General features: G+C 36.5%; 1 protein-coding gene across 4 annotated transcripts in view; it reads left to right on the forward strand.

Moving 5' to 3' along the window:
• ARHGAP21 (Rho GTPase activating protein 21) overlaps positions 1 to 25281 on the forward strand; it is a 120122-nt gene that overhangs the window by 63424 nt on the left and 31417 nt on the right. For all 4 annotated transcript variants that reach the window (XM_072955450.1, XM_072955451.1, XM_072955452.1 and 1 more), the window contains 3 exons: positions 13955 to 14047; positions 15595 to 15673; positions 18169 to 18223. In XM_072955450.1, the coding sequence (XP_072811551.1) occupies positions 13955 to 14047; positions 15595 to 15673; positions 18169 to 18223 (227 nt within the window). The remainder of the gene's footprint in view (positions 1 to 13954; positions 14048 to 15594; positions 15674 to 18168; positions 18224 to 25281) is intronic.

Raw genomic sequence — 25281 nt, forward strand, 5'->3', positions numbered from 1 at the left:
CCCCTGATTGCTCTTGGTTAGTCTACACTCAAAATATGTGATTCATAGATCCAGTTAATAAAAAGTGAATTCTGCTAGCTATGGTCCCTGTTCTTGAAGTTTTTGTTTGTTTGTTTGTTCATTTTCCAACACACAAAAATTAGTTTTATTTCTTTACACTGATAATGAACAAACCAAAAATAAGAAACAGCTCCATTTACAGTAGCATCCAAAAATAAAATACCTAGGAATAAAGTTAACAAGATGTAAGACTTGTACACTAGAAACTAGAGAGCACTGTTGAAAGAAATTAAAGAAGACCTAAGTAAAAGGAAAAATATTTAGTGTTCATTGATTAGAAGACCCAATGTTGTTAAGATGGCAGTACTCCCTTTCAAAGCAAGCTACAGATTCAGTGCAATCCCCATCAAATTTTCAATGGCATCTTTTTGCAGAAATGGAAAAGCTAATCCTCAAATTAATATATAACTGTAAGAAATCCCAAATAGCCAAAACAATATTGAAAAGAAGACTAAAGTTGAAGTATACAGATTTTCCAATTTCAAAACTTACCACAAAGCTACAGTAACCAAAACAGTGTGAAACTGGCACTAGGTAGGCACATAGACCCATGTGACAGAATTGAAAGTCCAGATAGAAACTCAAACATCTGTGACCAATTGATTTTTTTGGTAGTTTGTACACTTAAAAAAAAAACACGCTTTTATTGTGGTATGATTCCTGTACAGTAAACTACACACATTTTAGATGTATAGTTAGATGAATTTTGATAGATGTATACACCAGTGAAGCCACCACCACAATCAAGATAGCTAACATTTCCATCCCTCCCCAAGAGGTGCAATTTTTGAATTCCCAGTTTATCCTTTTTCCTCCCTAGACACTGTACGTTTGTTCTCTATGTCTGTGAGTCTGTTTCTGTTTTGTAGATAAGTTCATTTGTGCCTTTTTAAAATTTTTTTAGATTCCACATGTATGCGATATCATATAGTGTTTTTCTTTCTCTTTCTGACTTACTTCACTTAGAATGACGATCTCCAGGTCCAAGCATGTTGATGCCAGTGGCATTATTTTATTCTTTTTTGTGGCAGAATAGTATTCCAGTGTGTGTGTGTGTGTGTGTGTGTGTGTGTGTGTGTGTACACCACAAGCTCTTTGTCCAGTCATCTGTCAATGGACATTTGGGTTGTATCCATGTCTTGGCTGTTGTAAATAGTGCTGCTGTGAACATTGGAGTCCATATGTCTTTTCGGATTATAGTTTCCTCCAGGTATATGCCCAGGAGTGGGATTGCTGGATCCTATGGTAAGTCTATTTTTAGTTTTTTAAGAAACCCCCATACTGTCCTCCATAGTGGGTGCACCAAATTACATTCCCACCAACAGTGTAGGAGGGTTCCCTTTTCTCCACAGCCTCTCCAGCATTTGTCATTTGTGGACTTTTTAATGATGACCATTCTGACTGGTGTGAGGCGATACCTCATTGTAGTTTTGTTTTGCATTTCTCTAACAATTAGTGATGTTGAGCATCTTTTCGTGCTTGTTGGCCATCTGGATGTCTTTGGAAAGATGTCTGTTTAAGTATTCTGCTTATTTTTTGATTGGGTTGCTTGTTTTTTTTTAATACTAACCTATATGAGCGGTTTGTATATTTTGGCAATTAGTCGCTTGATGGTCGCATCATTTGCAAATATTTTCTCCCATTCTGTGTGTTGCCTTTTCACCTTTTTGATGGTATCCTTAGCTGTACAAAAGCTTTTAAGTTTAAATAGATCCCATTTGTTTATTTTTGCTTTTATTTCCATTACTCTAGGAGCTGGTTCGAAAAAAATATTGCTGTCATTTATTTCAAAGAGTGTTCTGCCTATGTCTCTAGGAGTTTTATAGTATCTGGTCTTATATTTAGGTCTTTAATCCATTTTGAGTTTATTTTTGTATGTGGTGTTAGAGAATGTTCTAGTTTCAGTCTTTTACAGGTAGCTGTCCAGTTTTCCCAGCATCACTTGTTGAAGAGATACTGTCTTTTTCTCCACTGTATATTTTTACCTCATTTGTTGTAGATCAATTGACCATAAGTGTGTGGGTTTGTTTCTGAACTTTTTATCCTGTTCCATTGATATATGTGTCTGTTTTTGTGCCAGTACCATACTGTTTTGATAACTGTAGCTTTGCAGTATAATCGAAGTCAGGGCGCCTGATTGCCCTAGATCTGTTCTCCTTTTTTAAGACTGTTTTGGCTATTCAGGGTCTTATACAAATTTTAACATTTTTTTGTTCCAGCTCTGTAAAAAATGTCAATGGTAATTTGATGGGAATTGCATTGAATTTGTAGATTGCCTTGGGTAGCCTGGCCACTTCAACAATATTGATTCTTCCAATCCAAGAATATGGTATATCTTTCCATCTGTTTATGTCATCTTCAGTTTCTTTCATCAGTGTCCTGTAGTTTTCAGTTTTCAGGTCCTTTGCCCTCCGTGGGTAGGTTTATTCCTGGATATTTTATTCTTTTTTGGTATGATGGTAAATGAGATTGTTTCCCTAATTTCTTTTTCTGCAATTCCGTTGTTAGTGTATAGAAATGTGACTGATTTCTGTATATTAATTTTGTATCCTGCAACTTTACCAAATTCATTGATGAGTTCTAGTAGTTTCTGGTTGATTCTTTAGGGTTTTCTATGTATCGTATCATGTCTTTTGTAAACAGTGATAGTTTTACTTCTACTTTCCCTATTTAGACCTGCTCTTGAAGTTTAGCAGATAACTTTTCATCTTTGGTATAGAACCGCAAGAGAAATATTTGCATGCGAATGCTAAATGCATGAAGTCTAGAAATCTATTTCCTGTTGTTCAGTGAGCATTTGTTGAGTCACTGCTGTGAGCCAGTCACTGAACTAACTGCTGGGAAGGGAGCAGTGTGACCCTTAATCTCACTTCCTTTAGGTAGTGGTTCAGATGTCACCTGCTCGAGATGACTTCCCTGACCATTTCCTAAAAACAGTATCCCAGCCCTGCCTCTCACCCTCCCTCCCCTTCTCACGATGTTTATTACTCTCCGTAACACTTTTCACCAGCTCTCATACTACTTACTTCTTGTTGAACATTTTTCTACCTCAGTTGGATAAGAGAGTGGGAACTTTTCTGTTTTTTGCTTCTTTTCTTTAAACTCAGAATAGCTTCTGGCATATATAGTGAACATTTATATAGGACAGTGGAAGGTGAAGGTGTAAAAGAATGACATAGTGGAGAAACAGAGACAACTACAATTGTGGCAGGGTCACAGCACAGTGAATCATCTTACCACCGGGGAAGGCTTCTCAGACGGAATGTGCCTTGTGCTGAATAGGGTTTCATCAGGACAAAGGAGAAACAGCATTCCAGAACAGATTTCTGAGATACTTAGAAGTTGTATTTGTCCAGATTTGGTGGTAGGACTTGGGGGTAGATAATGTGTCACCAGTTAAAAATGACTTGAGGAGGATTCTGCATGGATTTTCTGGCATGAAGAGTGGATAAGTGGAGGTAGCATTTCCTGAGGGTTACTGGAAGGAAAACACAGCTACCTCCTTCTGGGGAAATGAGTCTAGTTTGGAATGGTTTACATTTCTGATGCTGGTAGAATGTTCAGAACCTGGTTAAACACTGGAATGTGGAGGTCACAGAGAGAGATGGGGGTTGAAAATAGATTTGGAAGTCACCATTATAAATGCTATAATTAAGTCCTAGGCATAAATGAAACATACATACACACAGAGCATGAAAACATATGCGTATATAGAACCGTAGGGAAGACAACATCTGTCAGTCAGAGAAAGAAGGCTCAGAAAGGGGATCTGAGAGTAAGACTTGGAAGATTTATGAGGACAACCAGGCGGAGTCAATGACTTGCTGATTAAGAGGTGGATGACTTGTCATTTGTCCTTAGAATGGGGACTAAAAAGACACGATTGGACATGAGCTGATAAGTAGCAAATTGGTAAAGTTACCAGGAACAGTTTCAGTACAGTGGGCAGAGGGGATCAGGAAACCAAGTATCGGTGGCTTGCAACATAAATTAGAGTGAGGAATGGCTGGGAGTTGGGTGGGTGGGTGGGCAGTTCTGCCCCCAGGGGATACTTGTCAATGTCTGAGAAACCCTGAATTAGAAGCACAGAAATGAGGGTGAGCTTAGACTGTTCTTCAAGGAGTATGAAAATGAAGGGATGAAGCATGAGAGATGATACCTGTGGGGAACAGTAGGGAAAAGATTTGTTGTTCTCTTAAGGTGGGGAAGCTTTTTGTGTGTTGTGAGATCTGGAGAGAAGAGAGTTTAGCTAAAGTTTGTTTGTTTTTAATAGAGGTACTGGAGATTGAACCCAGGACCTTGTGCATGCTAAGCATGTGCTCTACCACTGAGCTATACCCTTCCACACTCCACCCCCCTCACTGAAATTTTATACTCAGAGACCATTTGGGGAGCAAGGCCCTGAGGAAGGCTGGTAACTAGTCCTCACTTGAGATAGAACTGAGGGAAGTAAGGATAGGCAAAGGTTTGGGGAAAAAAAATTGAGGATACAGCAGTTGAGATACAGTGAAAGTAAAAGACAAAGTCATCCAAATAGAAAATCCAGATGGAATAGCAAGTCCAAGAAGGTTATTAGAAGCTGGAAACAGCATCCGTGAGGGAATGGAAATTAAAATACAAGCAGCAGGAAAGGGTGTGGAGAAAAGGGAACCCTCCTACGCTGCTGGTGGGAGTGTACTTTGGTGCAGCCATTATGGAAAACAGTATGGAGATTCCTTAAAAACTAAAAATAGACTTACCATAGGATCCAGCAATCCTACTCCTGGGCATATATCTGGAGGGAACTCTAATTTGAAAAGACACATGCACCCCAGTGTTCATAGCAGCACTATATACAATAACCAAGACATGGAAACAACCTAAATGTCCATCAACAGATGACTGGGTAAAGAAGGTGTGGTATATTTATACAATGGAATACTACGCAGCCATAAAAAAGAAAACGCCATTTGCAGCAACATGGATGAACCTGGAGCTTGTCATACTAAGGGAAGTAAGCCAGAAAAAGAAAGAAAAATACCATATGATATCACTCATATGTGGAATCTAAAAAAAGAAAAAAAGAGGACACTAATGAACTCATCTACAAAACAGAAACAGACTCAGACATAGTAAACAATCGTATGGTTACTGAGGGAAAGGAGGTGGAAAAGGATAAATTAGGGAGTTTGAGATTTACAAATGTTAGCCACTATATATAAAAATAGATTTAAAAAATTCTTTATAGCACAGGGAACTATATTCAATATCTTGCAATAATCTTTAATGAAAAGGAATATGAAAATGAATATATATATGTATATGCATGACTGGGACATTATGCTGTACAACCAGAAATCGACACATTGTAACTGACTATACTTCAATTAAAAAAAATACAAGCAGCAGGCTTGAGTGAGTAGTGTCAAGCACTTTGCTGAGCTTGGAAACTCTAAATCGGGGTTATGGAGTTTTACCCTGCTGAAATCTCAGAGGAGGGGGTCTGGTTGGAATTCTCCATGGTTGGACGTGGGCAAGTGGAATGCTTTGAAAGTTCAAGGGGGAAGAGAAGTTGAGGTTGTTTGTGAATGTGGCTATAATACTGATCTGTGGGCAACCTTAGTGAGAAAGTGATTTCTGGGAGACCTATAGTCTTGAAGAGCAGAGAGGACTAAAGGGATTGATTGGAAGGTCTCGAGAAAGATGAGTGGCAGGTTTAATCAGTTAAAGGGTCGGGCAGTGGTGAGGTCAGAGATGGAAAGATAGTTGCCCCTGGTTAGAGCCCTGCAACAAATTTTTCTGGGTTTGCATAGAACTTAAAATCTAGCACAACTGGAATAGCAGGGCTGTGAATCCACACGTGATACATACTTTGTGAAATTCCTGGAGGTTTAGAGAGAGAAAAAACGGTGCTGCATAAACTTCAGGTACTCCAGAAGACAGATCCCAGGACTGTTTTGTCCGTTGTAGGGTAATCAGCTCCTGGCACTTCGTAGGAGCCCAGTAAATATTTGTTGAATGAATAACACCCTCCGGAGTCTTCCTTGCCTACATAGTTGATGGTGCCGGAAAAGTTCTGGTTCACGTCTGACACCTAGTGGTATTGTACTCCAATTACAATTAAGTGGCAGCATTTTCCTTCTATTTGAGGTCCTGAAACAAGTCTCCGAGTTGGTTTTGAGCAGCCTTGCTATTGGCATTTACCAGGACTTTAATTTACTAGCAGTAAATATTCATTGAGCACCCACTAAATGTCAGACACTATTCTGTGTGCCCTAGATTTTCATACAGCGCGTGTTCTCTTGCATGTATGACCTCACTGAATTTGAATACGTAGGCAGAGCATTCCATCAAGAGCAGGAAACTTGTTCCAGAACTTAATTTTGGGCTTCTATTGTGATTACACATATGAGACCTTTCTAAATTTGTTTCACAGTTTTTGGTGCTACCATTTCTATGTCATGAAATACTGCTTTTCATTAGTGCCAGGTATGCTTTTAGGAAGATGAAAAGAGAAGGAAAGCTTGCCTTTGTTGTCAGTTTATATGATCCACATTGTGCAGGACACCACATAATATGGAAAACTGGTGAACAGGATTTTGTTCTCTTTAAGAAGTAAAAGTTCTTCTTTGTTAGTGATGCATACTGAAGTATTTAAAGAATTTATGAGTGAATGGACATGATACCTGGGATTTGCTTTAAAAATACTTGGAAAAAAATGTGAGTATAAATGAAACAAGATGACAGATTTTTAATAATTATTTAAATTATGTTCTTGGGGATTTATTTTGCTGTTTTTCCCCACTTTTGTTTATGCTGGACATTTTCCACACTAAAAAGTAAACCCCCCACAATAGATGGGTGTGGGCTGGAAGAAAGTTTGTCATGATTAAGTTAGAATGTGATCTGCTTTTTAGTATTTAGCAGATTTCCTTACTTCACTTTGTTCTATCTGATACTACTTGAAGATGAGGTTGAGTAGCAAGTATGTGTTTGCTTATAACAGTTGAAATGTGATTGAGGCCTGACAGGTGACTTTCTACTGACATTGTCTAGAGGTTATTGGAATTTTGAGTTTGAAGGTCAAAGATTGGAGGCTTGGGAGATAGAATTTTAAAGTGCTGTCTGTGACTTTGGAGATGAGAGCATCTTAAGTGGAAATTTGGCGACACCTAGGTTTAAAAAGCTGTGAGTTTTTTGTTTGTTTGGTTGGTTGGTTTTTTGTTTTTTGCTTTGGGGTTTTTTTGTGTGTGTGTGCTTCTGCCCAGTACTCTGCCGTTGCCAGTCTTCCTATGTTGGAGTCTACTTAATTACCATATAGGATGTATTTATCATATGATACATCTAGATTTTTGATGTTTGATGATGTATCTCTGTTGGGCTCTTCAGATAGTTTTGTATGCCACTAGCAAACCAAACCCCTCAATAAAAATTAGAAGCCTGTTTTCAGCAATAAAAAACCTCTATGAAATATTTCAGGCAAACATAAAGGGGAAAAATGTAATTTCCAAATACTTGCCACCTCTCTTTGTCATCTTAACATTTTTACATCCCCATCTCTCCCTCTTTCCCTCCCCGCTCTGAACCCCCCAACATAGATGATTATAAATATGGTTGAAGCCCTTCTCTACCACTCGTTCCCTGTTCTCTTCCCCCAGAGGTCACCACTAGTCTGGATTTGGTGCTTATTACTCCTTCTGTTTGTTTTTTGCCTTTTGCTCAATAAATGCTTCTCCATGCCCTGTTTTTCTGTGGCAGTCTATGACCCCTTAAAGAGAAAGAAAGATCATTTTTCATTTTTTAGATATAACTTTTCTTTTCATTGAAGTGCAGTCAGTTACAGTGTATCAATTTCTGGTGCACAGCACAATGTCCCAGTCACGCATATACATACATATATTCGCTTTCCTATTCTTTTGTTAAAGGTTACTGCAAGATATTGAACATAGTTCCCTGTGCTACAGATTTAACTTTGATATCTATGTGTCTCATTCTATATTTGGTTTCAATTATTTTTGGTCTGAAAAACAGATATTAATTTCAATAAGCTATTTAATTGAGTTTCTTTAAATAATGCCTGGAGCTTTAGTGCTACATTGTATGACCTCTTTAGCTTCCTGCTTTTGTTCAGAGCACGTGCCTTGCAAGGCTTATCTAACGTTCATATGAAGCACAGATTAATTTCAACAGTCTTTTCTATTGTAGAGGTAGAGGGGTTGTTTGGGGTTTTTTGTTTGTTTTTACAGCAAAGAAACCAATTTAAAATACTTAAAAATAATAACTATCATTATAAAAACAGAGAAGATTTGGTTCCATTAAAGAAATTGTTAACAAACTTAGGGGGTACCAGGGGGTAAAAGGAGTGGGAAGGGAAGAATTGGGAGTTCGAGATTTGCAGATACTAACTGCTATATATAAAACAGATAAACAACAAGTTTATACTGTACAGCACAGGGAACTGTATTCAATATCTTCTAGTAACTTATAATGAAAATATGAAAATGAATATATATGTATATGTATGACTGAAACATTATGCTGTACACCAGAAATTGACAACACTGTAAACTGACTACTTCAATTAAAAAAAAGTTGTTCAGTAGTATCTATGAAAACTCAAAGAGAAGGAAAATTTTTTTAAAAAAACCTTCAGCCTCTGTGATAACTATTTTCTGCTGCTTTGATTTTGGTTAAAATGTAAGATGGTATTTTTGTTTGTTTATTTCAAATTTTTTTTAACTATTAAAAAATACATTTCTCTCTTCCCTAGAATTATAGGATTCCCTGATCTATACCTGTTTATTTCTCTGTGTATCTTCATTACAGGGTCTTTTTTGTAACTGGTAGCATTCAGAATATGTTGTTTCTGAAAATAATCTGTTTGCTTTTTAGTCCTGCTTGCTTTGTAGACTTAATATTTCAAATTTTTTTAGCATTCTCCAAAGAAAAAGGTCACTAGAGCACTCTGGCTCTTAGACCCCAGCCTCTCTGAAGACAGATGTGCAGTACCTGTCAGAGCTGAGGGACATTTTTTAGCACAGTCTTTCTTTTTCTACCTTCTTTCCTTCAGTGTTCTTTGGGCTTTGATTTCTGCTCTCTGGCTCCCCCTACTGTATGCCAGTTAAGTTTGTGTAGTTACTCTTTTTTTTACATTTTTTATTGATTTATAATCATTTTACAATGTGTCAAATTCCAGTGTAGAGCACAATTTTTCAGTTATACATGGACATATATATTCATTGTGACATTTTTTCTCTGTGAGCTACCATAAGATCTTGTGTATGTTTCCCTGTGCTATACAGTGTAGTTACTCTTTGAAGCAGTACCTAATCCAGCACTGGCAAAGGGGCAAGCGCTGTGTCCCCTGGCCTCAGTCACCCCTGATCTAGATGTAAACCTTCTGAAGGTTTGTCATCAGACTAGCAGTTATTAAATACTCTCTGGTACCAGGCGTTATATAAGTATTTTAATGGATTCTCTCTTCTAATCGTCACAACAGACCAGCCAGTAAAAGTAAATGATCACCATCCTCATTTTTCAGCTGCGTTAACTGGGGCACAAGTAAATCATTTGTCTAAAATCACTTGAGGATGAGGTTGCCAGATAAAATACAGGATGCCCAATTAAATTTGAATTTCTGGTAGATAATAATTTTTTGCAAAATCCAGTTACCCTACTTGGAAAGTAAGTGGTAGAACTGGGATTTTAAACCATATAATCTGGTTTGGGGGCTCAGGCTGTTACCTACTGCATTTACACAGGATATGGAGACTAGATACCACATCACCTGGATGTTCATCCAGCATTTGGATGGCAGCTGCTACCTACATATTATTATTATTTCTTTTGGTTGAATTATTTTTTCCCCAACTGATTGTATTTACTAGAATGAAAAGTATGTGTATTCTTTCTGATTTCAAAGGGTAACATTCAGTTTCAAGTAAACTCATATATGCTTTTTATATTTTCTTGTTTAAAGTCTTTACTGATTGTATGCTAAATGGCATAAAGTGGGTACCTGGTCATTTTAGCCATTCTCATCCATGTAAGATCCTTGTCTTTTGACTTCCTTTTCTCAAGTACAGAAAGATTTAATTACATGTGTGTGTGCTAACAAGACACATTTCCCTTTTCCTTTGATAAAGTGAAGGAAATGACACTTGAATATTCAAGTTATTTGGCAGTTCTTTGAAACCTGTCCTAAAGTGTTCTCAAGAAATTGAGAAATTATACCATACAGATGTAGAGCTAACTGAAAGAAGCTTTTTACTAAGAACTGCCAGGGAAGCCATTTGTCTCTGCCGAAAGATCCCACAGGGAAGGAAGTAAGGAATCAGTTTTTTCCTGAAGAATTGCCACAATTCATGATCGGAATTTTAGTTCTGCATATCTAGAAATTGACTTTAAAAAACTAGAGGCATAAGAGATTGAATAACACACACTTTAAATCTGTTACTTATGATTTCCAGTTCCAGTGGCTTTGCAGACAGCATATATTAAAAAGAAGACACTCTTACAGTTAATGAACCACGAGTTTAACACAAGACTTTTAAGTGTCAAGAAATATGGAAATTGAAGAGGAGGGGTATTTCTTAGTTAAACCTGCCTGTAATTAAAAGATACCTATGGGAAAATTTTCTGTTGTCCAGAAGGAATTGGTTAACATCTAGGTAGTATTAACAGCAAGTCAGAATTTTAGAAAAAAGTCCCGGAAGGAGTGTGAACAAGAAGAATCAGAGAACAGCTTCTCAGCAGGTGTAAGAGTGCTTGCTGTCAGATTGGCCCTTCTTTTAGTCTATTTCATTTTCGTGTGTTTTCAGGCACAATGTACTGAAAGATTTGTCAGTGACAAAGTCTCTTCGATTTTATAATGGTGGTCATTGCAAAAATTAGTATTTCCTTCATGGAAATTAAAACAGAATTATTTTGGACTACATTTGTTCTGCATAAGTGACATTTCTTATCAGAATTTTTACAAGTCACTACATTTGCTACCCAGCCAGCTTTTTATTATTTGGTAGAATTCATTAATGCTCATTTATTTATACTTTGTATTTTTAAATATAAGTATGGTATAATCACCTTTGGGATATAGTGATCTAAAAGACATTAATAAAAGAAAGTGCTCTCCCCCTTTATTATATAAATCTTTCCATGAAAGCAATGACTTGGCACAACAAAGCTTATTCAACCTTCAAATCTCCAGCCAGGAAAAAATAGATGGTTTTTCTCAAACACCAGCTGTTGTAAATGTTGAGCTGGCTACTTAAGGACCTAGCCTGATTACCAACTTGATTGGAATTAAGTATTTGCCTTTTAAGTGACTCACATTGAAAAGAAACTTCCCTTTTAAATTAGCTGTGAGTGGACTGTCTGCTTGCATTCAGTAAAGCTTGACAACTGAATGAGTAGTTCAGTCACTTTGGAAGTGTCAGGGAACACCATGCTTGGATGCGGACCCGGGTTCAAATCCCTGCTCTGCCTCTTCGTAAGTTACTTGGTCTGTTTCTTCCTTGTGCAATGGTAGTATTAGGATCATAATGCCTCTCTTGAAGGATTGATGTAATAATCAAATAATAAATTTGCTCGTTTACTGAATAATGACTTAACGAATGCCTGTTCTGTGCCAAGCGTTGTTCTGGGTGCTTTGAGTATCAGTGAACAAGACAAAAATCTCTTCTCTTCATTTTAGTATAAAAGACAAGCAACCAACATGTCATTTTAAGTAGTGGATGACAAGTTCTGTGAAGAAAAGTAAAGCCTGGAACATACAGAGCGTTTTATTACGATTTTCAAAGTATCACAAATAGTTTGGTCCACCTGGATTCAACAAATAACACATTGAATATATATTTGCTTTATCTGACCATCCATATGTGTGTCTGGGTGTGTGGGTATCTTGGTTTATTTTTTCCCCAAAACCATCTGAAAATTAAGGTTCAGATATCATCATCATTATAATAGTAGAAATGTACTAATATAATACTGAACTATGATAATGTAATGATTACAATTAGTCCCTGAGTACTTCAGCAAGCATGTCTTAAGAATCATTAAGAATCAGGGTATCCTTCCTTGTGTTAGGGATTTAACTAGTATTAGTTCTCTTTCTCCTCCAGGCCTCATGGAGAAAGCAGTCGGGGCTGTCTGTCAAGCTACTTAGAGAGACAAAAGGATTTATTATACTTTCATGTCATCTCAACATAGAAAACCATGTAGAATTTCCTTGGGAAGATATCTGATAGATACATTTATCGTTTTTAAAGTCATATAATAGGTACTTTGCAGATGTGTTTTTATTTTCTTTCAAGTTTTCAATTTTTGAAAACATAAAAACATGACCCTAGTCTTCATGGAAGCACCACGGAGAGTGGAAATACACATTTACTGAGGAACTGCTCCAGTTACTGCTGTGCTGAGCGCTTTCTCGTGTTATTGAGTCTTCATAGAAACTTCAGGAATGCAAAAGCATAGAATAATTATCTCTGTACTATAAAGGTAAAAATTCACTTAAGCAAAAAGTTTTATTTAATTGCAGTTGGACTATCAAGTGGCAAAGCAAGGCTTTGGATCCGTGTCTCCTGGCTTCTAAAATGCAGTCAGTTTCCGCGTTTTGAGTAGAGTTGACCATTTTACTACATTTAGAGGCTTTCTTTTCAGAGTAAATAGCTAAATATGTGAGAGAGTTGCTGATAGATGTTCCTTCATTAGTTTCTACTTCTGTTGAGCTGCCTTTGTAATACACCTGGATAAAACTTTGGTTTTATATGGCAGTAATTATGGATTCTTTATATTTGACATTCAGTCATATTCTTACATTCTGCCCAACTTGGCAGTTTAACAAGTGTGAGTAAATTACTTCATACAGGTACATGCCTTATTTTCTCGGTTATCTTCTTCTTTAAGAATGAGGGCTGTGTCTTCTGTTTCAGCGATTCTCAGACTTGAGTGTGCATCACGGTCACATCAGTCTCTGATTCAGTAGATCTAGGGTGGAGTGCACAGATCTGCACTTCCAGCACACTCCCTGGTTATATCAGTGCTGCTGGTCTGGGGACCACACTTTGAGAACCACTGTCTACTTGTTTGTCCCTTCTCAGTACTTGGTGCTTAGCACTTAAGTTTAAATGTCCTCTCATCTGTGACTCATTCTTGGACTTCTGTGTATTCAAACTGTCAGTTGTTCCCAAATGTTAGTATAGAAGGACCATCTGGCAACTTGTTTGCAAGGCAGATTCCTGACTGAATCCCAAATCGTTGATCTTTAGTAAGCACCTTAGCTGTTAACGCCGATGATCCGTGGATAGCAATGTGTGAAATACTGACTTTCAGATCTGATCACGTGCTCCGCATCACCATGATTGTGTGTTGCATCTGTCTCTGCTTTTTATACTGCAGTGTTACTGTTTGTTCAAGTGTCTGTCTCCCTCCAGAGTCCCTAAAGGGAAAGAAGTATGTTTCGTTTAGCATCATGACTTAATGCTTAACACCACGCAGTGTTAAAAAGCAGCAGAAGGGGTACCACCGGTGTAATCTAGCTGTGTGACCTTGGAGGATTTATGTAATCTCTCTGAGCCTCGGCGTCCTCTTTTATTCACTGGTGGTAGTAATACTTGCTGAGGAAATTAGCTTCAGGTATGTATAGTATTTAGCGTCGTAATTTACGTACAGAACATTGCTAGTAAGTGGAAACCACGACTGTGGTGGTGGTTGTGTTATGGAATAAGCAAAATGTGTTTGAGTTCATCAACCCCCCCCCTTAATGATGACTTTAGCATCCAGAGTCAGGATATGTGTTTACCACTTCATTGAAAGAATCTTGGCTTACTTGTTGCAGTTAAGCATCATTTTATGTTGTTTTTTTAAGAAAACATGGGGAGGTAAAATCTTGCCTTGGATCTTTTCTCTCCCACAGGAAAACAAAGGAACCGCCTGGAACCCATGGATACCATCTTTGTTAAACAGGTGAAGGAGGGAGGACCTGCTTTTGAAGCTGGATTATGCACAGGTGCTTATACTTTAATTTAAACTTGCCTTTTCATTTCTTTTTTATTTTGTTGCTTCCACATTTCATTTTCCATTATTCTTCCTTCTCCCTCCTGTGTATTTCTTCCTTTTTCTTCACATCAGTTACTACTATTTTCCAGACCTACTAAGTTAGATGTTCTTTGATACCCAAATGGATGGGTCTGGACAGAAAGAACGTGATATGAATTGATAAATTGTGAAAGCTTTGAGTTACCAGTCAGATAACGGACTCTTGGAGGCCCTTTTAAACAGCCTATTTTGCATACATTTAGTTTTGACAAAGGTTTACCAAATAGCAAAATGATGAGGGTGTTTATTGATATAATTGAAATAGTCTTCTTGGATCTCTGAGTCCTGGAAGTGCCTGACCTGCCAGAGGTGAGTTAATCACTGCAAGACAAAAAGCAGTTTAAGTCTCCAGTGCAACACAGGCCTGGCTTCATCTGTAGATGAATGTGGATGTGGTCTGGCAGCTGTATATTCTAAAGTACCTTGTGATTTGGGATTTTAATTAAAACTATATAAGATTTAGTTTAGATTAATGCATACACTAAAATGCTTTTTTCTTGCCTTTAAACATAAAATCATTTAAAATGGGAATTAGTGAAAAATATTTTTTACTGCCTTTTGAATAGAATGTCATCTTTTCAGCTACAAATATAGGTTGGAAGTGTCATTGCCAAGATTTATTAGGGATACACCGTTAATTTATTAATTATCTTTTTTGTCGTAGTTAAAGGAAGTCTTATTTCAGTATCATTAGTATATATAATCTGCATATCAGTGAACATACAGGATTCCATTACCTAGAATCATCTGTCATGTTCTAAGCCTCACAAGGTTGGGAAGATGAAGTGGAGGGGCTGTGTGTGCACAAAAAGTACATTTTAAATATTTTCCTTTTTTCCCTGTCTCTTATGATTTTCCTTTCTGCTCTGCTCAGTTTTTCTGAGTAATCCAAATATCCTTTTCCCCATTAAAATGAAGAACGAGTTAATATATATATAAAGTCAAAGCTATGTGTATAACCATGTTTAGTTCTGTAATGTAGCACCAATCAATGAACTAAATAGCTGGGGAGAATGCCACAAGGAAATCAGCTGGACTGAAATTAGAGGACCCTGAGATCACAATCAATCAGTTGTTTAAACCGGTTAAAGAATGTTTCTCTATTAGAAATGACAGGGTAAACAGAAGAATAACTGGTTCTACAACTCTGAAGACAAAGGATAAGGATTTAAATGTAACTAGTGTACCTGTGGTCACTTGGTGATTATACTTTCTGGAGTTTCCAAATTCATCAATGCCTGGGCTCTTATTTAAAACACAGTTATATTTCATAAGAAGCTGGATATATTAAAATTTAGATTTATTTTTGTAAGAGGTACTTGAAAAAGCAACAAGCAAGGATATATCAAACATAAGTATATTATTCAAGAAATATTTCAAAGGTACTCAGAATTGACTTTTTAAAGGAATTCCTCATGTGGTTTTTTGTTCTTTTTTTTTTTAAACTCCTCTTTGAAGGTGACCGAATTATAAAAGTCAATGGAGAAAGTGTTATCGGAAAGACTTATTCCCAAGTAATTGCTTTAATCCAGAACAGGTAAGATTCTTGAAATATGATTAATTTTGGCCAAAGATGGGTTTTATAAATAAATGAAGCAAGTAGATTTAAAGCAGTATTGTATTCCTGTAAGGAATTGATACAATATGGAGATAATGGAACTTTCCTGAAAGTGGAAAACGCATTTGAAAGTTGCCAGGAATGAACTACCTGAGGATGGCTTATTTGGTACCTTTGTTTTGGTAAATTTATTGATTTGTAATTAAAATCCTTTAGAGCCTGAGAGGCATATATTTTAGATTTACTGTTAAGTTTCCTACTTTTACTTAAAGTGACAATCAGATTTAGAATTTATTTATAGTAAGTATATAAATAAATGCATAATTTATTTTAAACCCTCCTACTAAGAAAACTTATCTTTAAATAGCTTACTGAATAATATTCTTGGCTCATATTCATTTGTTTTAACAAAGCAAGAAATTCCCTTTTAATTCATCTGTCCACCTACATTCTACAAAATAGGATTTAGAGTTCTAAAGGTAAATATTTATAGAGTGGCTGACTTAAAGATAATTTAGTCCTGCTCTCTTTCTCTGTGTCAAACACATAAAAATTTTTTTTTTAATTACAAATAAAGCCAAAGAGGTTACCATATTGAATTTCTATCAAGAGTAGACCATGACTCTAGGGTCTGATTTCCAGGTCATCACTCTTGTAAGAGATTCTTGCCAGATTCAAATACAGTAACTTTAGGGATTATCTGTTGCTTGCTATTAGCCATACTCACCTGTCTGTAATTAAATTGAAGTTCATGATTTTTTGAAGACGCCTGTCAAGCTCCTCTAACCATGTCTAAAGCAGTTTATGCAATAATCTAAGTTATTTACACTAATGTCCTAATACGTTGCCACTTTTACAGTCAGGTGATGTGATCATGATTTATTGATCAGTTTTGTCCGTACTCTTGGGTTCTAGGTATTGCTGATGGTGATGCATGTTTGATCTTAAGTATTTAGGAGACCTGGGGACTGGTGGAGAATTGAAAGCTTCTCCAGAGGCATTGGGGAGATCCACCCAAATTTTGTTTTACCAAAAACAATTTAGATCGTAATAAGTACACCAATATGTTTTGTCAACCTGTAATTTAAGGAGTTTTAGTGTATTTATTAACATCTCTTCTTTTAAAATACTACTTTTCCAAACAGTGATAACCGAATCTTTGTTCTCCTCAAAATCCACATTGTTGGTTTTTTTGTTTGTTTATTTTTATTTTTGTTACTGGTGCAGTTTATCTTTCAGAATAATAACACTTGGGAATGACAGTCTTAATTTTTCAACCAATAAAGCAATTTGAAAAATAAATACTGTTTTTTCATGATCTTATTTTTCTTTTACAAAATTGTGTTCCTTTTGTCTGCAGTTGGTAGCAAATGGATTAATGCAGCACAAAGCCATTGAGATTCTGCAGTGTATTAATGTAAAAATGTATCCTTGCAGAAGAATTTATCTAAGCATCAGTATGTATTTTCTACCAACTCTAAATATTGAAATACAAGTATCTACATATTTTCTTAATATAATCTCTTTGAACCTGTGGTTCTTACTGGTTTACTATTGTCTCAGCATTTATGACCTGAAAATAAGGGTTCAAATAGAGACACCAGTAAATTATTAGATTTTTGGGTTTTTTGTTGTTGTTTGTTTCTTAATCTCTTGATTGTATTGGGGGGAAATCTATCTGATCTTTTTAGGTTAGATATTGAAGGACTTGATGGCACTAGCACCACTGTCCTTGCTTTTCCTAAATGTAATTCCAGATCACAGGACTCTTTTAAACCTAGCGAAACGCCTCTGTTATTTTTAACAGGACATTTAGAGTACCAAAATAAAACGAGACTTTGAGCTGCTCCTGTAAATGCTCTAAAACTAAATCACAGACAAGAAAGCACATAGTTGAGATGCCACAAGGTTTTTAAAAATAAGGAGTCATCTTGATGGTTGTGATGGTGAACTCTGATTTCTTTCCCCTCTGAGGCCAAGAGGGAATTTTAATTCAAAATTAGGATGTTTAAGGTTGTTTAAAATGTTAAATGAGGGTTCTCTGGTTATTTTTATGTTAATGTATTTTTAACTTGATAGACAGCGAGAATATGTGGTAAAAATTTGTAATTTGTTCTGTGACTGGAAATAAAATAAAACATAATTATATATTAATGAGTTCTGTTCCAGGAGTATTCAATAGACGTAATATACTTCATGTTTCTAAATTAGAAACATGCTATAAAGAACACTTGACCAATTATGAATAGCCAGACATATGGCGGGGTGCCCTCTTTTTACATAATTAGCTTTTATGTATATAAATGACTTCTTTTCATTTTAATGAGTTGGATTTGAAAAGTAAAGATTAAAAAAAAACCCAAATTAAACTCATAAACCATTTAAGAATTACTTCTGAGTTAACTCTTTTTCCTTTATGTCACTCTTACATACTTCTGCCTTCTCTAAAATAGTGTATGTGTATTCAATTTCAGTGATACAACATTGGAACTTAGTGTTATGCCAAAAGATGAAGACATTCTCCAAGTGGTAAGTTTTATTGATTCAAATATGAGTTGTTTTATAATCATGACTGTTAATAAAAATTCTTTAAAGATGGAGGTTATTAAATTTTACAAAAGATTCTAGGGAAAAAACCCAAACCCTCTATTTTTCTCAGTATTTAAAAAAAGAGAGACTATTGTCAATTTTTTTTACAATTAAGCAACATGAGAACTTTTTATTGATTCCACAGTAAACTCATATTATTGTCATTTGGAATGAGATTCCTAAAGAGTTTTTTTGCTCCAAAATTGCATTCTAGGTAGTGCTTTGACAAAAGCCAAAGCTCCTGGTATAAGTACTTGTTCCCAGAAGTTAGATTTTTTTTTTTTAAATACAAGCACAGAAATTGTATGAAAGCCATTTAAAAATTTTCCAATAAGTATTAAAATTAACTTTGTAAATTAACTTACCTAGCAGATTTCTTTAACAGTATCAACCCATTATGTTAGAAGTGATGTTCACAATGAAAAGAGTCTCTTAAGGGAAAAATATGTTGTGTCTTAGAGAATGAAACTGTATAGTTGAAAACTTCAGCATTTGGCTTAGAATACTTTTCTCATCTTTAGAAAGAAAATTAATTGAATCAAACACTGAACTCTCTCATTGAGCTTAGATATTGCTGAAGGTAAAAAGATGATAAAATAAAGTTCATCCAAGAAAATAGTATCTTTCTTAGACTGACTTTGTAGTTCAGTGGAATACAGTAATTATTAAGTGTAGGAAGTAGCAGTGGCTACTGACGTTTGTGGTTTTAAAAAAGTTCCTTTTAGCAAATAGTTGTTGCTTTCTGTTTTCTTACCCAGAATTCAGGGATTCTTTGTGGTGAGACAGGAAATGGTAATGCTTTTCATTTGTCACGCATTAGTTTGAACTTCATTCAGTTATCTTCTGTAAACTTTCTTTTTAACAAAAAACCCCTAAAACCTGATCCTAATGATTCAGTTTATTCACGGACACACAAAATATAATTAACTGAAATCCAAGGACCTTGTTTTCAAGGCATGCTGATTCTATTTCAGATATTTACTGATAACTGATTACCCTTAAGCAGACAGTTCTGTTGGGGCTGGTGCCTGAACAAGGAAGGAGGTGTAACCATCCACGGTGGTTTTCTTTGTCAGGCAGAACTAGTTGCAGAGTCCTTTCCCTGATAGTTCGGCACAGCGAGGGTGACACACATAACCAGGGAAGGCCTTGGAAGTCACAAGACTGAAAATAAATAGGGGCCCCTCCTCTGATGCGCCACGTATGCAGAGGACTCGGGGGTGATGCGCACATGGTAGGGGAGACTGAATCCTCATGCAACCTCATGACTCAGACTGCTCTTCCCAACAGAACTGATTTCTCATCTTCAGTAGACTCTTTCCTTGGCAAAGGGAAGGCACCGGTGGGGCGCTGTTTAGAACAGTGAAGCGAACAGCTCATTTCACAGAACAGCTGGCTTTGTACTCAATTCCCAGGGAAGGAATCAAGCACAGAATTACCACCCCAGCCTGCTGTGTGGTGGATGCAGAGAAGCAATGGTTGGAGGTAGCAGCAGTGCCAGGAATAATTTTCTGATGATGTGATCAGTGAGAAATCAGGTTAATTAGTCTCCTTATATTGTACTTAAGATAAACACATTTAAAATAAAGGAAAAATACAAAGTGTTGCAAACCCAGGGGAAAGCTGGTTCACTAAAGTGACCTGAGCACACAGGTTTTCAAGGGTCCATCAGGAAAGGATCCTGATACACGTATTGTAACAGAAAATTCATTCTTCAAACATGTTATTAGAGTTATTTTAATCATAAGAAATTAAAAGCTCAGACCCTTAACAATAAAAGAAAACCTCACTTTTAAACCTAATCTCCTTTCACATTTGAATGTACTATAACTTGTTAGGAAATCAAAGGAGAATATGTCATTAATGCAGACCATGCATTGTTCCCTGAAGGAAAATGGGGCACCTTCTGTTTTGAATAAATGTTTTTAGCTGGGATATCTACACATGTCATTTTTTTTAATTGAAATACAGTCAATTACAATGTGTCAATCTGTGGTGTACAGCACAATGTCCCAGTCATGCATATACATACATGTATTCGTTTTCGTATTTTTCTCCATTAAAGTTTATTACAAGATATTGAACATAGTTCCCCGTGCTATACAGAAGAAACTTTTTAAAATCTATTTTTATATATAGTGGCTAACATTTGTAAATCTCGAACTCCCAGATTTATCCCTTCCCACCCCCTTTCCCCAGTAACCATAAGACTGTATACATGTCATTTTCAAAGCTATTATAAAACACAGATAATCTATTACTTTAAAAACTGTATGTGGAAATACCTCTTAAACAGATTCTAGAGCTAAAATGTTCTATCAGGGGCCTCAGAAGTATTTATGTTGGTCTTAAATCTGTTATCCGAAATATATACATCTTTAAAAAAGATGTATTTGTCCCTGTGAGGTTGAATATTCATTGTAAAAAACAACACAAGCATGACCATTTTTACAGCCGCCATAAACATTATTTACCCAGGAGAAAGCCTGTCACAGTTTGTGTATGTTTGCCTGGGTGACAAACCCAGGACTGGGTATGCGTGAAAGTTTGTTTCCTCAAGTGATGCATGGACCAAGTTGAATGTCCTGGAGGTGCTCAGCTCTCTGAGAGGTGGCGCAGAAGATTGAATTTGGTGGTAGTGGGAGATGCATAGCTCAAGTGGTAGAGTGCATGCTTAGCGTGCACAAGGTCCTGGATTCAATCCTCAGTACCTCCTTTAAAATTAATAAATAAACCTAATTACCTCCCCCCTAAAAAAAAAAGAAAAGAAAAAAATTTTAATGAAAATAAGTAAAGAATTATTAAAAAAAAAGAAAATAAAAAAAAAGAAAATTGAACTTAGTTTGAAACTTGGCCCCAAGTAAGGACAGATTATATAATAATAAACTTAATAATTTATAGAAGGCAGTGATGTAATGTTTTTGACAAACATGAAGTAAAATTAAGAGTTACTATGTTATTAAATTCGTGCTGGTAAGAGTACTCCTGTACTCGACAGTCCCATTTTTTAAACTAACATACATTTTTTAGATTAACGATATGCATAGTACTGTATTCATGTCAGTCATTTGATGAAGTAGCATTACAAAATAAAAGGCACTTCCTGTTGCATTTTCAGAAAGACGAAATGATTTTGTTACCCTCTCAGACACTGTTCATGAAATCGCCACCACCCATCAAGTCACCTAAACAGTGCTGTTGACTGAAAAAAACGCGTCCTCAGATGGGCCTGTGGCGGGAGTGCTATGTTTCCGTGCACGTCTCAGGATGCTTCGTTAAGCCTTTGGTTCAGTGGACTCAAAATTCAATCTTAAGTCAGATGGCTGTGGAGATTCTTGGGTGTCTGATGTTTGACCGAGGCGTTTGGAGCTGCTTAGTGCTGCTCTGGTTCAACAACTTTGCAAGTAGAACAGGGAAGAAAGTGATGGCGCTGGGACTTGAACCCAGGCAGGTGGGAGACCATGTGCAGGCTGTACTTCCAGCTCAAGCACAGTCCCATGCCGCCCTTGGGTGCAGACGAAGAGTCCAGGGGCTGCCCCAGCCCCACTACCAGTCAGTGGCAGAGCTGCTGCCCTAACTCACCTCTGGACTCTGCATCCGTTGCTCTATGTCGCACTCCATGAATGTGTGATGGAAATTGAAAACTTACATTTAACCCAAGTTTCTCTTCAGATTTAACAGAATTACTTTCAGAATAATTATTTACTATGTTCCACAGTCAGTATACTATTCTATTTAAAATTAGGTATTTGTCATGTGGAGATCAAGGACCACCTTGATCTAGGCAGATGGTCCTGCCTAGAGTGGGGAAGCAAGAGTAGTAATTCTAGAGGGTTCTTTTGTATTTTGCAAGTTTGAAGCAGTTACTTTGTTCTTTTTTTAAAAAAAATTTTAAATAATTATAAGAGCAGTATATGTTTGTTACAAAAGTTTCAAATAATTGAGAAAGGTATAAAATAACCTCATCATCCCCTTCTCCCATGCCCCACTGCGGCCTGTCTGGCGTGTACTTTAAAATTATATAGGGGAAGGAGTATCAACTCAGTGGTAGAGTGTGTACTTGGTGTGAAAAATTAAATTAAATTAAATAATACAAACAGATATGTAGTTATTTTTGCTTTTATCATAGGTAATGGTATTAAATTAACAGGTCAGCCTGTTAACAGTGAACTGGTAGGCAGGAATTTTAATCTTATCAGCTTATTCTGCACTTTTTTTGTTTTGTTTTTACTATTTACTAGACAGTGAATATGGTACAGCAGTAGTCACAGGTATGGTAATAGTGACTTTGATGCAACTCTATTAAAACTGAACTGAAAGATTATTTTAGGATTTTTTTAGTTACTGTTAGGCATTGTACGTATAATCAAGATCCAGACTGTTAATATTAAATTTTATTTAAATGCTCTTTACAATTCTGATTCCAAATGAAGAATTCTGTGAGTCATCTTTCCTTATTCACCCCCAGCCCCCCCTTTTAAAAACCTTTTGGATCTGTAGGCATGATAGGGCTGCTGTTCTATTTTTATTAGGTATGGTTTGAATTTTAAAATACAAACTTTTGAACTGCTAAATTATTTTCAGATATAAATCTAAGTACAAAGGTAAAGGAAATTCAAGAAAAAAATGTCAAGTGATAGATAAAAGGACTAAGGAAAAAAATTGGCTAAATTTTTTTTGTCATATGTTATTGAATTCTCAAGCGCCAGTCAGAAAAAATTTGAGTTGTTGTCTAATTATATCAAAACTTCGGATACATACTATGAAGTATCTATTTGGGCTTAAAACAAACATAAAAGTAAAAATTATTCTGAGCCAAATATGTAATTCTTATGACATTGGTTTCAAAACTTCTAGGCCATATCATTTCAGACAAACTTATTAATTTGGGATGATTTTGATGTCATTATAAAAGATTATAAATTGACATCATTATATAAAAATTACTTTGATAGTTTGTGTTGTTTAATTGGTGCCCATTGACAGTTCAAAAATTCCCAGTGGGTAATTAAAACATTGTAATGTCTGACTATGATGTCTCAGTGAAAGATTTGGGACTTTCTGACCAAGCACTCAAGAGAAAGCATCCACAGTCACAGCTGTGAGCAAGCTACAGAGTTTTTAATTCGGTGTTCACAATGTAAAACCTTATCCGGTGGGTTCCATGTTCACCTCAAACAGGCAAACAAATGTTGTAATCCCTCCTAGTGTGAACGCAAGCCCCGTCCAAAGCTTTCCTTAGTCGGCAGTTTGTTTTCTAGAGCAATACTTAAAGGCATCATGAGGGAAGAGGACGCCTTAAAATGCACATTGTCTACTCCTAATTTACTTCCCTAAACTTACCCCGGGGCTCATCTGTGTCTGTACCACACCTCTCAGGAGAGCCATAGAGCTTATTCCCATGACCTACCTGGAACACACTAAGCAGCCTCAGAGCACTGCTCATTTCCCCACGGATGTTCATTGAATGGTATTGGTTCCCAAACCTCACGGGAATGAGCAACTTTTACATAGACAGCTAGGTAAATAAATAAGCTTTTTTAGTGTCCATGAACTGAAAGACTATGTGAGGAAATTGAGTAATACTACTCAGTGAATTCACATTTTATTTATCTCAACTGTATCTTCTTACATGAGACAGTAGTACTGTATGTGTAGAATATTGTTTAGTCAGCCCAGTGTTAACGCAGGGTTCGTGTGTCTGTATTTAAGGGCCCCTTTGCCATAACTTTACCCAGAAGTGGGGACCCATGAATATAGACTATTCAGTATTTAGAGCTGGCTGTGTAGAAATCTTAGAGCTATCTGAAGTACATCAAATACTTTTTCAAGTATTTCGTAGTTCTGGTCATATACTTTTATTATTAAAAGATAATCTTTCTCCCCGAATTTGAATAAAGAAATTATCTCTAAATTACTGGTTCTAGAACCGCATTTCCCAGCAGAAATTCTAATCATGTGTTAAAACCCCTGGGGGAAAAAATGGGTACCATGGTTGAATAAGTTTCTAATTCCATGTCGAGTTTTACACTGTACATTAATGTAGGAGAGATTTTGAGAAGTCAGGAAGCTGACCAGCCAACCTTTCCTACATGACTGAGCATAGTGGATATCCTCTCCACTTCCCCCCCCCCTCTTTTAGGCGATGCTTAATAAAATCGCACAAACACGCTGCGGAAAATACTGTCTGACTCCACTCATCCACACTTGGTTTTCCTGTCGGTATCGGTGTGACTGTAATCAGCATTAAAAAGGCAGGCCTGTGTGTCACTGGCACCTACCCCAAAATACATATTTTGATTGACTGTATTCGTACCTTAAAAATATTATGGCATGCCTGTTTTCTTTTATCTACTTGGCTTGAATTTCTCACTGCATCCTGGTTTAGGTTCCGTAATAATCATTCTAAGTTAAAAAGAATTATTCTGGAAGTCATACTTTTGTGTTCCATTCAGTGGTTATTTTCATAAGCTAATAAAACAAGACAAAAGGTACAGTGTTGAAAGGCCTTAATTTTGGAGGGGAACCCATTTAATAAAACAGTCATTCTTTTCTTCTAAATCACAGTGTGAAGGCAGCTGTAGTCAGCTGACAGCTTGTGGCTGTGCTCTGAGTTACAGGGGGAGGTGGACGTTGTACTATTGTAAAAGCATAACAGAGCGTTCGTTTCGTCATCTAGAAGCAGAGATGGAAGAAGCTCAGGGGAAATGAGAGGCATCAATGTTGCTCTCATGGAAGGGAAGGTTTGCAGCACATTGTCAGACAGCCGTACACACTGAAGGAATTATCTGTCGCAAATGCATGTCACCAGATGTGTTTTGCTTTCAAGAATGGTAGACAAAGTAAATAAGGACCAGATAAAAGCTTGAGAAAAAGATGCTCAGAAGGATACTGAAGTTATTCTTTATGCCTCACTGCCCTTTACTTCTCTTGGTACCTTCCAGAGGAATCAGTGTAGATGTATTTTTAGCTTGCTGTTTTCCAGCATCAGTGTGACA

Source organism: Vicugna pacos, chromosome 35 (assembly GCF_048564905.1).
Source record: "Vicugna pacos chromosome 35, VicPac4, whole genome shotgun sequence".
In the NCBI taxonomy this organism is placed as follows: domain Eukaryota; kingdom Metazoa; phylum Chordata; class Mammalia; order Artiodactyla; family Camelidae; genus Vicugna; species Vicugna pacos.